Here is a 14,910-nt window from a genome sequence, read left to right as displayed (position 1 = left end):
GAAATAAAGTTTAAGAAAATAAGGAAAAATAGCAAAGGCAAAACAGAGATGTAGAAATGAAATATAAAAGCCACAGCACTAAGAAAAGACAAGAAATAATTTTTAAAAGACAGTGAAGGGAATAAAAAGTAGGCATAGAAACAACATTTAAAAAGCAATAGGATTAGGGAAATGTGATGGGTTGACCCTGGCTGGACGCCAGGTGCCCACCAGAGCCATTCTATCACTCCCCCTCCTTCTCAGCTGGACAGGTGAGAGAAAATATAACAAAGAGCTTGTGGGTCGAGATAAGGACAGGAGAGATCACTCACCAATTACCGTCACGGGCAAAACAGACTCCGTTTGGGGAAAAATTAACTCAATTTATTACAAATCAACCGGAGTAGGGTAATGAGAAATAAAACCACATCTCAGAACACCTTCCCTCCACACCTCCCTTCTTCCCAGGCACAACTTCACTCCCGGATTCTCTACCAACCCCCACCAGTGGTGCAGGGGGACGGGGAATGGGGTTTACAGTCAGTTCATCACACATTATTTCTGCTGCTTCATCATCCTCAGGCACAGAACTCATCACACGCTTCCCCTGCTCCAGCGTGGGGTCCCTCCCACAGGAGACAGTCCTCCACAAACTTCTCCAACGCGGGTCCTTCCCGCGGGCTGCAGTTCTTCACAAACTGCTCCAGCATGGGTCCTTTCCACGGTGTGCAGTCCTTCAGGCACAGACTGCTCCAGCGTGGGCCCCCCCACGGGGTCACAAGTCCTGCCAGAAAACCTGCTCCGTGGGCTCCTCTCTCCACAGATCCGCAGGTCCTGCCAGGAGCCTGCTCCAGCGCGGGGTTCCCACGGGGTCACAGCCACCTTCGGGAACCCACCTGCTCCGGCGTGGGGTCCTCCACGGGCTGCAGGTGGAGATCTGCTCCACCGTGGACCTCCATGGGCTGCAGGGGGACAGCCTGCCTCACCATGGTCTTCATCACCACGGGCTGCAGGGGAATCTCTGCTCCGGCACCTGGAGCATCTCCTCCCCCTCCTTCTTCACTGACCTGGGTGTCCGCAGGGTTGTTTCTCTTACATGCTCTCACTCGTCTCTCCGGCTGCCGAATACCTCCGTCCCAACTTTTTTCCTTCTTAAAAATGTTATCACAGAGGCGTTGCCACTATCGCTGATTGGCTCGGCCTTGGCCGGCGGCGGGTCCGTCTTAGAGCCGGCTGGCATGGGCTCTCTCGAACCCAGGGGAAGCTTCCAGCAGCTTCTTACAGAAGCCACCCCTGTAACCCCCCCCGCTACCAAAACCTTGCCACGCAAAACCAATACAGGAAATAAAGGAAAAATTTATGAAATTGGGACAGCAATCTAAAGCAGAGATGTAGAGAGAAAATTTAAAAAGCAACAGCACTAAGGAAAGACAAGAAATAATTTAAAAAAATACAGACAGCAAATGGGATAAAAGTAGACAGAAAATTTTAAAAGAAACAGGGACTAAAGAAATAAGAAAAAAATTAAAAATTAGCAATGGTTGTCATGGTTTAACCCCAGGCAGCAACTAAGTGCCTCACAGCTGCTCACTCACTGCAGTTGTTGGATCCAGAGACCTTCTCTTCCCTTTGAGGGTACTGAGGAGTGTTGAACAGGGCTCAATAGGCATGGGCCTGGCCCCAGCACATTGCAGCGATTTGTGTTTCCCTGGAATTGTTGGGGTGACAGCATACTTTTTCCAAATGTTCTACTAGTTTTTCAGGATTCTGCACTTGTTCAAGGATGAAGTTCCAAAACACTGGAGGTACCCACTGTCCTAGGCATTTGCCCATACTATCGCACACACCCTGCCACTCATAATTATCCAGCTTTGGGGCAGATCTCTAGGCGATATTCTTAAATAGTTGTTTAACCCTAAACAAGACCAGAACCGCACTCAGGAAAATGCTAGTTCCTAGCAGGAGGACCATATCCTAAGGTTATTGAAATTTTTAAAAATTCTCAAATGCTGTTGTAATTAGCCTGGTAGAGAAGGGGAAGGGAAAGAAAGGTGTCTCACCCATAGATTGGCTCTCCAAGGAGAAAAGGTAAATGGTGTAATTATTAATAGTTTCCCACAGATGGCTCCTGAAGTATAGAGGTGATGACCATGCTGAGCACAAATGCTGGACTAGTCCCATGACTGATAATTTTATCATACCGTAAGCCAGTATTACATAGTACATCAAAGCAAAAACCTTAATCCATGGATAATAAGCAGCAGCACAGGGACTATACACAGCAAGTGCGGTGATACATAACAAAACTCTAAAAATGAGTGCCACAACTCTAAGAGCCAATAAATCAACATTGTGATCAGTCAATATTAAATTAATAATATGAATGCTTGTAATAAATTTGTTTTAACAGATCTGACCAGAGTGTGTTATCTCAACCCTTTGTGCCCCATGTTGGGTGCCAAAAAGGACTGCCATGGTTTGACCCCAGCCAGCAACTAAGCACCATGCAGCCGCTCACACGCTTCCCCCCTACCCAGGGGAATGGAGGAGAGAATTGGGGGGGGGGGGGGCGCGCAGGGAGTAAAACTCATGGGTTGAAATAAGAACAGTTTAATAAGACAGAAAGGAAGAAAATAATAACGATAACAACAACAACAACAAAATGACACTAATAATAATAACAGAATTGGAATATACAAACCAAGCGATGCACAATGCGATTGCTCACCACTCGCCAACCGATGTCCAGTTGGTCTGGAATATCCCTCGGGTCACTTGGCGTCAGCTGTCCCAGCTGTGTCCCCTCCCAACTTCTTGTGCACCCCCAGCCTCTTCACTGGGGGGGGGGGGGGGAGCAGAACAGCCCTTGACCCTGTGTAAGCACTGCTCAGCGATAACGAAAACATCCCTGTGTTATCAACACTGTTTTGAGCACAAATCTAAAATGTAGCTCCATACCAGCTACTGTGAAGAAAACTAACTCTATCCCATCCAAAACCAGTACACGCAGAAATAAAATTTTAAAAGTTAAGTGGTACAGGAAACACAGGAAAAAATTTAAAAATGGGGACAGAGAACTAGATAAACAGAGACATAGAAAGAAAATTTAAAAGGGGCAGGGTACAGGAAAGACAGGAAAACAATAAAAAATAGGGACAGCAAACATAATTGTTGACATAGAAAGTGCAATAAGCAATGGCATTAAGACAGACAAGAGAAAAATAATAAGGATAGGGTAAAAGACACACACACATGGAAATATAATTTTAAAAGTGACAGGGTAAAGGACAGTCAGGAATAAATGAAAAATATGGATAGAGAGCTTGATAAAAGTAGACGTAGAATGACAAAAGAAAAAGCAACAAGGTTCAGGACAGACAAGAAAAAACTTCAAAATAAAGACAGGGAATTGGTTAAAGCAGACATAATAGAAGAATTTAAAATCAACTTGGTAAAGGACAAGTAGGGAAAAAAATTAAAAATGGGGCAGAAAACTGGATAAAAGTTGACATAGAAAATTTAAAAAGCAAAGGCATTAAGGAAATACAAGAAAAACTTCAAAATAAGGGTAGAGTGATAGAGACATCGGAAGAAAATTTTAAAAGCAGAGGCATTAAGGGAAGAAGAAAAAGTTACAAAATAAGAACAGGGAGAAAAACTACAGGGAGACATAGGAAGAAAATTTCAAAAGCAATGGGGTACAGGACAGACGAGACAAACAGAAAAGACAGACAATGAATTGGTTAAAGTAGACACGGGAAGAAAATTTTTAAAGCTACAAGGTACAGGATAGACAGGAAAACAAAAAAATAGGGACAGCAAAGTGGATAAACATTGACATAGAAAGAAAATTTAAAATGTGACAGCTTTAAGGAAAGACAGGAATAAATTAAACAATAAGAGGGGTACACGGCACAGGAAAGAATTAAAAAATACCAATAGGGAGCTTGATAAAAGTAGACATAGAACGACAATTGAAGAAGCAACAGGATATGGGACAGACAGGAAAGTATTAGAGAATAAAGACAGTGAACTGGATAAAAGTAGCCATAGAAACAAAATTTAAAATTGATGGGAGTATAGGACAGAAAGGGAGGAATTAAAAAATAGGGACAGGGAGTCAGATTAAGGGAGACATAGAAAGAAATTTTACAGAGTGACAGGCTACAAGAAACACAGGGGAAAAAAAAATAGGAACAGGGATGGGAATAGAAGGAAACATTGAAAGAAAATTTACAAAGTGACAGGGTATGCAGAAAGAAGGGAGAAATTAAAAATTAGGGAAAAGGAGCCAGATAAAGGGAGTTGTTGAAAGAGAAATTAGATAGCAATGGAGTACAAGAAATAGAGGGAAGAATTAAAAAAAAAAAAAAACAAAAAAACAAAAAAAGGGAGACGGATAGAGGGAAACATAGAAGGAATTTTAAAAAGCACCTGAATACAAGAAACAGACAAGAATTAAAACATAGGGACAGGGAGATGGATACAGGACAACATAGAAAGAAAATGTAAAAAGTGATCGGGTACAAGAAACACAGACATATTAAAAAAACAGGGACAGAGAGATGGACGGAAGGCAACAGAAAGAAAATTTAAAAAGCAACAGGGTACAGGACAGAGGGAGGAATTAAAAAATGGGGAGCTGCGGAGAGGGAAACAGAAAAAAATTAATAGGTGAAGTGGTACAGGGCAATGCTGGCAGAAGAGTAACAAGTTTCAGGGAGCCGGACAGGTAGGCGGGCCGGCGGAGAGGGAGACAGAATCAGGGACGGGCAGGGATCTGGGGCAGGGCAGCAACGATGGACCGAGACGCACGGGAGAGACCACGCGACTCGCCACAGCTCCTGGTGCCAGCGGGAGACCTTCACCCCCTCAACACTTCTCTCTCTGCCCCTGCGCCTTCCTCTTCCACAGTGCCGCCTGCCCGGCCCTCACCCGCTCCGCAGCACGCAGTGGATGCCTCAGTGCTCCTCATCCACAAGGCTTCCTCGATCCACGGTGGCTGACGCACATTGCCGACAGAAGCGCCGAGCTCCCAGCGCTGCATGCTGGTGGTCTGCTCTGTCGGGCATGGCTCAGAGGGAGCCTTCCTCGCTGCAGGAACCGGCCATTCCTTGCTGGAGGCACCCGCCAGCAGGACCCCCTTGGACTCCCTCCTCAGCCAGTTCCCCTCCATCAGCTCCCCCAGGCAGGCTTGCCCAGGCAGCCCCCTTTACAGCTGGAGCCCCTTCACGCAGCAGGGCCAGCCCCATCCTCAGCCTCACTGGCCACACCTGGGGCTGCCCCAGCTCCAGCCCCAGCCGGAGCCCATCGGGAACAGGGGCCACTGCCAAAGCCCCACAGCACAGCACACCACCCCCTCCCCTGCACCTGCCCACATCCAGGGACACCACTTACATGTACCCTACCTTATCCCAGAATCAGGCAGATAGCTTGCTTCCTCCCACACAAAACACTCACGTATTCCACAAATACACAAAATAGAACAACTTTGTGCTAAACATAACAAAGTCCTTATCCTCTGACATGCTGTGAAAGGAATTAGTGCACCCACATTGTATCTACTTCACACAACTGACCCATGTACTGGACTTCCTCAGGGTCAGCCCTGCAAAGATGAGAGGGAAGCTTGACATTACCTCCCTGGATGCCCCGGCGCTCTGCTCTCCTCTCCACTGTTCCCATCGTGGGAAAATGGTGATGAGGATATCCAGGAAAAAGAGAGGAGAAAGAGCTACAGGCACCTGGATGCCAAAAGACCACCTGGCTTTACCTGCAGGAATAAACAAAAGAAACCCTGCCAAAGAGAATTCTAACCAAAAACCAGAAAAAATGAAAAACCTGGAAAGCTCAAAAAGACAGGACACCATACCATGCAGCAGCCGAGACTACCTGACAAACAAAGCTCTGAGGAAGAGAGGTCCCAAACGGCTTCACCAGCTCAATAGCTGCAAAGGAGCGAAGGAATAGCAGAGCACCGACACCTCAGGAGCACCATGAGCTCCCCGAGGAGAGGCTGTGGCTCATATGCCCCAGGGCCCTCGCCCACCACCCTTCCCACAATCACCTGGAAAAGGGGAAGGGGCAAACCACCACAAGGGACAACAGCAGACACAGGAGCAGCTGTGAGTTTTCTCACCTGCCTCCAATTTACAGCGTGCAAAGCCCTGAACAGAGAAAGCGACCCTTACTGGAAACAACAATACCTGCTCTTGTACTACAGCTACATCTAGTGCATCAGCAACGTGACCAGGTAGGGAATTACACTTAATTTTACTGGGCCAAATTTAACGTTTCTTTAAACAGATATCAATAACTTGAGGTCATACCAAGCTATGTGGGAAAGTAGCTTATTAAAGGTAATAATGCTATTAAGAGCGGAAATGATACGCTTTAGTTTCCTATAAAAAAATCAAAACACTATGCTGTTACAATTCACTTCCAGGAAGACCGTGCATATCGCTTCTACCAGAACTATGTTCTGGGTACAGCTAAATGACAAAGCAGCATTAGATCCCATAAGAATCCCTTCTCCAAATATCCTGTGGTGCAAAGTGCATTATTGACTGTAAATTGCCGACGATTCTGAGTCACCAAGATTCCTTGACAGTCTCTCCAGCTGACTCCCTTAACAGAATCAGGCGAGCCCCAAAGGACAGAAAATACCAGAAAAGTGCAGAAATACAAGAAATGCATCGGAAAATCGCATGAAATGGTCTAGTTAACACCTAAGTAGCCAGAACAAAAATAAATGACAAGAGGCAACAAAAAACACTGTGGGAGACACATCCAAAAAAATGGATGATTCCACGCATAGAAAAAAATGAAGTTGTCTGCCTGGGAGGAGTGCGAAGGCAAGAGAAGGCTCTCACCTTCTCTGAAAAACTCAAGAGGAGATCAGAGCTGATAATAGATGTCTTTGGGGTACCAGGGACTGAATGGAAAAAGTCATAAGTGAGACAGGAACTGAACAGAGACACCCTAGACAGCAGAGAAAAGATAAGAATGTGCCAGGTGGCAAAGAGAGACGGCAGACTCTGAGGGAATAGTAGAGATGGAAAGGGAGCAAAAGTGCTACAGGGTGCCATGGAGAACACGGAAGCATCCTGACTGGGAGGAGGAGAGGTGTCCTGAGGGGCCAGAGAGACAAAAGGCGGCTCTGGGACAACAAGGAGGAACTTGGGTGGTCTTCTCACCAGGGTACAGATGTCCTCAGGTGGCCAGAGTAATCCTAGTGGTCTGTGGCTCAAAGATGGCCTCACCTAAAGTGCCTCAAGACTGCTATGGAGCACAAGGCATCGGGGCTGGGAGTAGAAATGGCTCAAGGGAGCCAGAAAAAAGATTGGGGACACAATGATTAAATCCAGAAGGGGTTTGAACTGAGTAAAGGTGAAGTTGGAGAGCCAGGGGCCGACTAGAGGCACGGCTAGAAGGGAGAGAGGACAGAATAACAGGGCTGGTCACAGACAGGGACTCGGGAAGGTTTCTGAGGGAACGAGAGGGGTGCAAGGACCGCTACAGAGCTAACAGTGTGCTAACAGCAACCTCGAAGGCATCAGAAGGCATCATGATGCCAACAGAAGGCTCCTGAAAGGGACTAGAGGGACCAAAGAAGGCTAGGGGACACAAGGAGGAAGTCTAGAGGGGATTTGAACAGAGTACAGATGTCCTCGGGGGCTGGAGAGGCACCCTGGATGAGAGAGAGGAAGATAAGAGTGCTCTGAGGCACAAAGTAAGCCTGAGGCGGGGTTCTGAGGAAACAAGAGAGAATCAAAGTCTGCTACAGAGCAAAGAGAGAGCTGCAGGACACAAAGAAGGTCTCGGGAGGTATGGTGACTGGGAGCACAGCAGTCGTGAAAGGCTCGGAGGGATGAGAGAGATCAAAAGGGAGGTAAAGTGATACCAGAATGCTGTGGAGCACAAGGAAGGTCTCAGTAGGCATCCTAGATAGCGTAGGGAAGGAAAAGACCACTTTGGGGAGTGGAGATCTTAGAAGAGGTGAGATTGGAACAATACTAGTCCAAAGGGGGCCTACAGAGCTAAAGGTGTGCTGGGGGGAACCTCTAACACCTCGGGAGGCATTGTGACAGTAGGGGAGGGGTTCAGAGGGGGACAGACCAAAGAAGGCTGTAGGACACACAATGAAGTCCAGAGGAGATTTAAACAGACTATAGATGTCCTCAGGGAGCCAGGGAGTGAACCGAGGTATCCCAGCTAGCATAGAGCACAACGTGAGCGTTCTGGAGATGAAATAAGGAAAGGTTCTCGGGGAGCAAGAAGGTTGCAAAGTGTGCTACAGACCCAAAAGGGGGCTGTGGAGCACAAGGAGGGCCACGAAAGGCATGGTGAAGGGAGCAGCACGGTACTAAGAGCATGAGAGACAGAAGGCGGCTCTGGGACACAACACAAAATTCAAGGGGGTGTTCCAGCAACATACAGAAATCCTCAGGGGATGAGGAACGGAGTGCGACTGCTGGAGGACTGACGGCCCATAGAGCGCGACTGCTGGAGGACTGACGGGCACTTCCGGCACCGGGAGGACCGACGGCCCATAGAGCGCGACTGCTGGAGGACTGACGGGCACTTCCGGCACCGGGAGGACCGACGGCCCATAGAGCGCGACTGCTGGAGGACTCCCGCCTTAGCCCCGCCCCCACCTTAGCCCCGCCCCTCCCGCCGTAGTCCCCTCCCCAGCAGGGTTTGTAGCCAAAATCGCTTTAATTCGCCTCATTACAGGACTAGCCCCTCCCCCGCCGGGGGGGGGGGGAGGGTTAATGCTCGTGGATGGGGACGGGGGTCCCTCCCGGATGCCGGGGTCCCTTTTCCGCGTGAAGTCACGTGTCCTCCTGGATGCTGGGGGAGGGGCCTGGGCGGGGTCACCTGCCCCCTCCCACCTGGCCCCGCCCCTCCCGGGGGCGGAGCCGAGGGGGCACAGCAGGGTGTTTGCCCGCCTCGGCCAGCATCTGTGATTGGTCCATCTGGGCTGCCTGCAGTGGGCCCTGATTGGCCTGCAGACCCAGGGAGACAAGTGGGCGGTGCAAGGGCCGTGGCACGAGGGGATTGGCTGTGGCCTCCTGGCCAGGCGACGCCAGTGGGTAGAGGCAGGCAGGGTCCAGGTGGGCATCGGCCAATGGCAGGGCGAGGGCAGGGCCAATGGTGCATCCCATTGGCTGCCCAGCACCGCCTTCGTGCTTCACCCCCAGGTGGGGCCCTGGCCCTTGCACCCCATTGGTCGGCTCAGCAGAATCCACCCTCTGATTGGCTGCAGTCGGGGTCTGGGGAGGGCTGAGGGAGGCTGGGGGGGACGCGGGGGAGGCGCGTCCTGGGGGGGGGGAGGGAACAGCAGGGTGGTCAGGGAGGACCCCCGACCCCCCCAGGACCTTCATTGCCAGGGGACACCCCTGACCCCCCCAAGGACCCCCCATGGGACCCCTCAGTCACCCCCAAGACCCTCAATGCCCCCCGAGCCACCGAGAGACCCCCCCAAATCCTGGGACCTGCCGTGGGACCTCCAGGACCCCCCAGGGACCCCCCAGTAACCCCCAAGACCCTCTAGGACCCCCCAGACGTGTCGTGTCCCCCCCAAACCCTCCCCAGGCTCCCCCAAAAAATTCCCACCACCACTCAAGACCCCCAGGGACCTTCCCCTAACCTTGAGACCCCCCTCGCCCTCGCCCTGGAGAAAACACCCAAAACCCTAGAAGCACCCCTTGACACCCGCCCCCCCAAATCCCTGGAACCCCCAACCTCGCAAAGGTGTCCCCCTCACCGTTGGGTGCCTGGGGGGGGCCGTCAGGGGGTGGGGGGGGGCTGGAGGGGGCTGGGGGGGGCCGTGAGGCCTTTCCCCGGAGGATGTCAATGACCTGGGGAGAAGCTGGAGTCAGCACGGGGGAGGCCCCCCCGCCAATACCCCCATGCACCCCAAAACAACCTGTGCCATCCCGCCAGTCCCCCTAGTGCACCCGCAGGCCCTCCCCAGCACTCCCTGCCGTGTCCCCCCATATCTCCCCAAACCCTTCCACTGCACCCCAAGCTGAGCGGCTCACCCCCCTGCACCCCAGTACCTCCATTACACCCCACGCCTGCACCCCATTACCCCCATTCCACCCCAGTATCTCCATTGCACCCCATTACCCCCATTGCACCCCATTACCCCCATTGCACCCCACTCCTGCACCTCAGTACCTCCATTGCACCCCAATACCTTTATTACACCCCAGTACCTCCATTGCACCCCACTCCTGCACCTCAGTACCTCCATTGCACCCCAATACCTCCATTACACCCATTGCACTCCATGCCTGCACCCCAATACCTCCATTGCATCCCAATACCTCCATTACACCCCACGCTTGCACCCCATTACCCCCATTGCACCCCACTCCTGCACCCCAACCCCACCATTGCACCCCACTCCTGCACCCCAATACCTCCATTGCACCCCACCCCCCCCACCGTCCCCCCGCAGGAGACCCCCCCCTACCTGCCGGCTGCTGGCCACGGCCAGGGGGGTGTCGTTGTGGTAGTTCTTGAGGGCGCAGTCGGCACCGCTGCGCAGGAGCAGCCGCAGGACCCCCAGGAGCCCCCGTCCCGCCGCCGCGTGCAGCGCCGTGCACCCCGCGTACGACTGGGCGTTGACGCTGGCGCCCCGCTGCCAGCACCCCAGATCAGCCCCGGGACCCCTGGCCCCCCCCCCCCGTGGCCCCCCGCCTGCATTCCCCAACCCCCAGGCCCCCTGATTTCTCATAGCCCCCCGCTGCATCCCCAAGGCCCCCCAATTTCTCATAGCCCCCCCCAGCCCCAATGCCCTCTGAAGCCCCCAAATTCCAAGCTCCCCCAGAGCCCCCCAAACTGACCCACATCCCGAAAGCATGCCAAATGCCCCAAAGCCCCCCCAGCCCCCCAAACTGCCCCCCAGCCCCCCCAAAGCTCACCTGGATGAGCAACTCGGCCATCTCCAGGCTGTTGCTCTCCACCGCATGCAGCAGCGGCGAGCGGCCGCTCTTGATGTCCTGGGCAAGCCCGGGGCGGGCGATGGGGGGGGAGTGAGGGGATGCCAACCCCCCCCCCCCCCGACACCCCCCACCACCCTCCCCTGCCCTGGGACCCCTGGACTGCCCCAGTTCCCCTCTGGGCCCCGCCTCCCCCGGGCCCCCCCCCAGCCCCCTGAAGTCCCCCAGACTCCTCCAACCTCCCCACCCCAATGCAGCTCAGACCCCTCCAGCCCGTGAGTGCCCCCTCCCGGGGCCCTCCAAGCCCTCCAGGATCCCTGAGCCCCCCCCCACACCCCCCCCAGGCCCCCCGAGCCCTACCACTGCGTCGACGTCGGCCCCGTGCTCCAGCAGCAGCAGGACGCTCTCGCGGGCGCCCGAGCTGACGGCCACGTGCAGGGGGGTCAGACCTGGGGGGACCAGGGGGCTCACGGGGGGGGCCGGTCCCCCCCGAGCCCTCGCCAGTCCCATGCAGGTTTGGGGCAGCACAGCTAGTTTTGACAGCCCCGTTGGCCCCTGTGGCGGTGCACCCCCCTTTCTGTGCCACCCATCACCCCCCCCCCTTTCTGTGCCAACTCTCGCACCCCGCTTTTCTGTGCTCCCTCACTGCCCCCCCCCTTCTGTGCCCACCCGTTGCCCTCCCCCTTTCGTTGCTCCCCATCAGCGCCCCCGTTTCGGTGCCCGTATACATTTCCACGCACCCCCACTCCTGCGTTCCCCATCCCCCCATTCCCACCGCCCCCATTTCGGGGTGCCGCCCCTTGTAGCCACTTGCCGGCAGCGCGGGGACCCCAGCCCGCTGCCTCCCCCCATACACACACCCTGTTTCGGGGTGCTTACCCTCGTAGTTGCGAGCCTGCAGGTCGGGGCCCCCCCGGGGGCCGGGGCGCAGCAGCTCGCGCAGGCAACGGGGGCTGCGGCTCTCGCAGGCCAGGTGGGCGGCCGTGCGCCCCAGTCGGTCCAGTGCCATCGGCGAGGCCCCGTGGGCCACCAGCAGCCGCACCAGCCCCGGTTGCCCCGTGATCACCGCCAGGTGCAGCGGGGTCTGAGCAGGCGGGTCAGGGCGTGCCCGGGAAGGCGTGGCCGGGTCGTGCCCAGGCGTGCCCAAGGCGTGGCCGGGCACGCCGGCTTCTGGCAGGCACCGGGGACGGGCGAGGGTGCACAGCATCCAGCTCCTCCCATATGTCCCCCCACACCCCCATGTCCCCACATCCCTGTGTCCCTCCAGCCCCCACGTCCCCGCACGCCCTGCCCGCCCCCCGCATCCCCCCCGTCCCCCCCACACCCCCCCCGCCCCCCACATCCCCCTGTGTCGTCCCCCCCCGTCCCACCTGCCGCAGGCGGTTGTAGACGTCCAGCTCCCGACCCCCCTGCAGGAACAGCCCCACCAGGCGTCGGGCGGCCCCCAGGGCCCCCTGAGCCACAGCGATGTGCAGCGCCCTGGGGGACACGAGGGGACACGGAGTCACGGGGGGACACAGAGGGACGTGGGGGGCCACGGGGCCACGGCGACGTGCGGCACCCTGGGGGACACGAAGGGACACGGGGACATGGGGGGACACAGAGGGACGTGGGGGGACACGGGGCCGTGGCGACGTGCAGCACCCTGGGGGACACGAGGGGACACGGGGACGTGGGGGGGACATGGGGGCCACAGCGATCTGCAGTGGCCTGGGGGACACGAGGGAACACGGGGTCACAGGGGGACATGGGGGGACATGGGGACACGGGGATACGGCGATGTCCAGCACCCTGGGGGACACAAGGGGCCACGGCGATGTGCAGGGGGGACATGAGAGGACGTGGAGCCATGGGGAGACATGGGGGAACACAGGGGTCACGGGGGGGACATGGGGGGACAAGGGGCCACGGTGATGTGCAGCACCCTGGGGGACACAGGGTCATGGGCGGACACGGGAGGACACAGAGGACACGGGATCACAGGGAGACATGGGGGGACGTGGGGGGACAAGGGGCCACGGTGATGTGCAATGCCCTGGGGGACATGAGGGGACATGAGGGGACACGAGGGGACACGAGGGGACACGGGGGTCACGGGGGGACACGGGGGGACAAGGGGCCACAGCGATGTGCAGCGCCCTGGGGGACACGAGTGGGCACGGGGGGGGACATGGGGAGGGGCGTGGGGGGACTCGGGGGGACGGGCGGGTGTGGGGGGACACGGGGGGGGTCACCGGGGGGGGACACGATCGGTTTGAGGACACGAGGGGACGCGTTCGGGGGGAGGTCGCAGGCACCTGGGTGGGGGAGGGGGAGGAGGAAGCGGCCCCTCCCCCCCGCGCTTCCAGTAAAGGGGCGTGGCCGGGGCGGTGACGTCAAGCGGCGGCGGGGCGGGGCCGGGGCAGCCCGGCGGGGCCGGGGATTCCCCGCGGGGGGGAGGGGGGGGTGTCAGCGAGGGGTCCCCGAGGGGGGGCCCCACGGGGAGTCATTGGAGGGCTCCCCACTTTGGGCGGGGGGTCCCACCAGGGGGGTGTCCTAACCGAGGAGTCCCCATGGTGGCGGGGGGGTCCTAACGCGGGGGTCCCCACCGGAGGGGGAGGGGCCCATTAAGGGGGGGCATTAGGGGGGTCCCCAGGGGAAGGCTCATTCTGGGCTTCCCATTGCGGGGCTCGATCGGGAGGGCCCTCCTGGGGGGAGCCCTATTGGGGGGACCCCCATCGTGGGGGGGGGGGGGGGGTCCTCGACTCACGTGTCACCGTCCTCGTCCTGCCCGGTGGCGGCGGCGATGTCGGCGGCCAGTTGGGTCTCGGGGGGTCCCAGCAGGGCCAGGGGGGCGGGGGGGAGGGCCAGGACCCCCGGGGGGGCCGCCAACCCCGCTCCGGCCCCCCCCAGCAACGGCAGCGGCAGCTCCCCCCGCAGCCCTGCGCGGCGGGTGTCAGCGGGGGGGGGGGGGACACCCCGGCGTCCGGGGGACCCTCAGCCCCATCCCACCCACGAGGGACCCCGGGGGGGTGGGGGAGCAGGCCCGGGGGGGGGGGGGGTCTCACCTGAGAAGAAGGCGGAGGGCTGGGGGGGGAAGCCGAGGCCGAGGCCGGGGGGGGGCGCAGGCGGTGGGGGGCGGTGCGAGGGGGACGCCGCGGGGCGCTTTCCCCGGGGGGGGGTCCCTGCCCCGGGGGGGGTCCTTGCCCCGGGGGGGGGTCCCCCCATCTCCCCCCGCATCACCGAGCGCCGCTTCCGCAGAGGCAGCGACGTTTCGGGGGGTCCCGATCCGGGGGGGGCCCCGCGTCGCGTCCGCAGGTCCACGGGTAGCTCGTCCGCCATGGGGAGGGGGCTGGGGGAGGCTGGGGAGGGGGGGGTGGGCGCCGGAGTCCCCCCCCCCCCGGGAGCCTGGGTCCCCTCCCGGACGCCTGGGTCCCCCCCGGACGTCTGGGTCCCCTCCCGGACGCCTAGATCCCGCTGCGGAGCGGAAGAGACCCCGGGACTTCCCCGCCGGCAGCGACGGGACTTTCGGGGCCGCCTCCGCCGGGGGGGGGCCCCGGGGCCGCCCCCCCCCCCACCCCGTCCCGGCCCCGGCCCCGGCCCTGGCTCCGCCCCCGCCCCGGGGACCCCTGGGGGGGCGGGGGGTTCCCCGCGAGTGGCCCCGCCCCCTGGGAGGGGTCCCAGGCGGCCGAGTGTTGCACTGCCCCCTGGCGGGCGGGCGGGGGACACGGGCGTCCCGCCGCCCCCACCCCAATTAAGGGGGGACCTGGGCGTCCTGCAGCCCCCACCCCAACAAAGTGGGGGGGACCCGGGCATCCCTGCAGCCCCCACCCAGAAAGGGGGGGGACCCGCGTGGCCAGGGCAGCCCCCGCGCATGCACACACCTGCAGACGTGCACCAGCCAAAGCCTGTCCCACATACACCTCATAGTTCCCCTGTGCACCGCACCACTGCTGTATGCCCTGCACACGCGTGTGCACCTGTGTGTGTCCTGGGCTGA

General features: G+C 57.8%; 1 protein-coding gene across 1 annotated transcript; it reads right to left on the bottom strand.

Moving 5' to 3' along the window:
• Window positions 1-8,678: 8,678 nt before the first annotated feature.
• BCL3 (BCL3 transcription coactivator) lies at window positions 8,679-14,497 on the bottom strand. The gene is made up of 9 exons (XM_052779519.1): window positions 13,979-14,497; window positions 13,681-13,852; window positions 12,302-12,410; window positions 11,811-12,015; window positions 11,292-11,380; window positions 10,914-10,991; window positions 10,463-10,630; window positions 9,749-9,842; window positions 8,679-9,301 (listed from the first exon to the last, which is right to left on the bottom strand). Exons 1-9 carry the CDS (start codon window positions 14,250-14,252, stop codon window positions 8,856-8,858), a joined length of 1,635 nt encoding a protein of 544 aa, XP_052635479.1. The 5' UTR covers window positions 14,253-14,497; the 3' UTR covers window positions 8,679-8,855.
• Between the last annotated feature and the right edge of the window lie 413 nt (window positions 14,498-14,910).

Source organism: Harpia harpyja, unplaced genomic scaffold (genome assembly GCF_026419915.1).
Source record: "Harpia harpyja isolate bHarHar1 unplaced genomic scaffold, bHarHar1 primary haplotype URTXT_28telo, whole genome shotgun sequence".
In the NCBI taxonomy this organism is placed as follows: domain Eukaryota; kingdom Metazoa; phylum Chordata; class Aves; order Accipitriformes; family Accipitridae; genus Harpia; species Harpia harpyja.
The sequence above is the reverse complement of the archived record's forward strand: the minus strand, read 5'-3'. Positions and strand labels throughout refer to the sequence as shown.

What these genes read in the sequence shown, in the direction of transcription:
- BCL3 (XM_052779519.1), bottom strand. Translation starts at nt 14,252, where the DNA reads ATGGCGGACGAGCTACCCGTGGACCTGCGGACGCGACGCGGGGCCCCC. An exon ending in GCAGGCTCGCAACTACGAGG is followed by an intron (nt 11,381 to 11,810) that starts GTAAGCACCCCG and finishes TGGTCCCCCCAG; the next exon opens with GTCTGACCCCCCTGCACGTG. An exon ending in CCCCCCCCAGGCACCCAACG is followed by an intron (nt 9,302 to 9,748) that starts GTGAGGGGGACA and finishes CCCCCCCCCCAG; the next exon opens with GACGCGCCTCCCCCGCGTCC.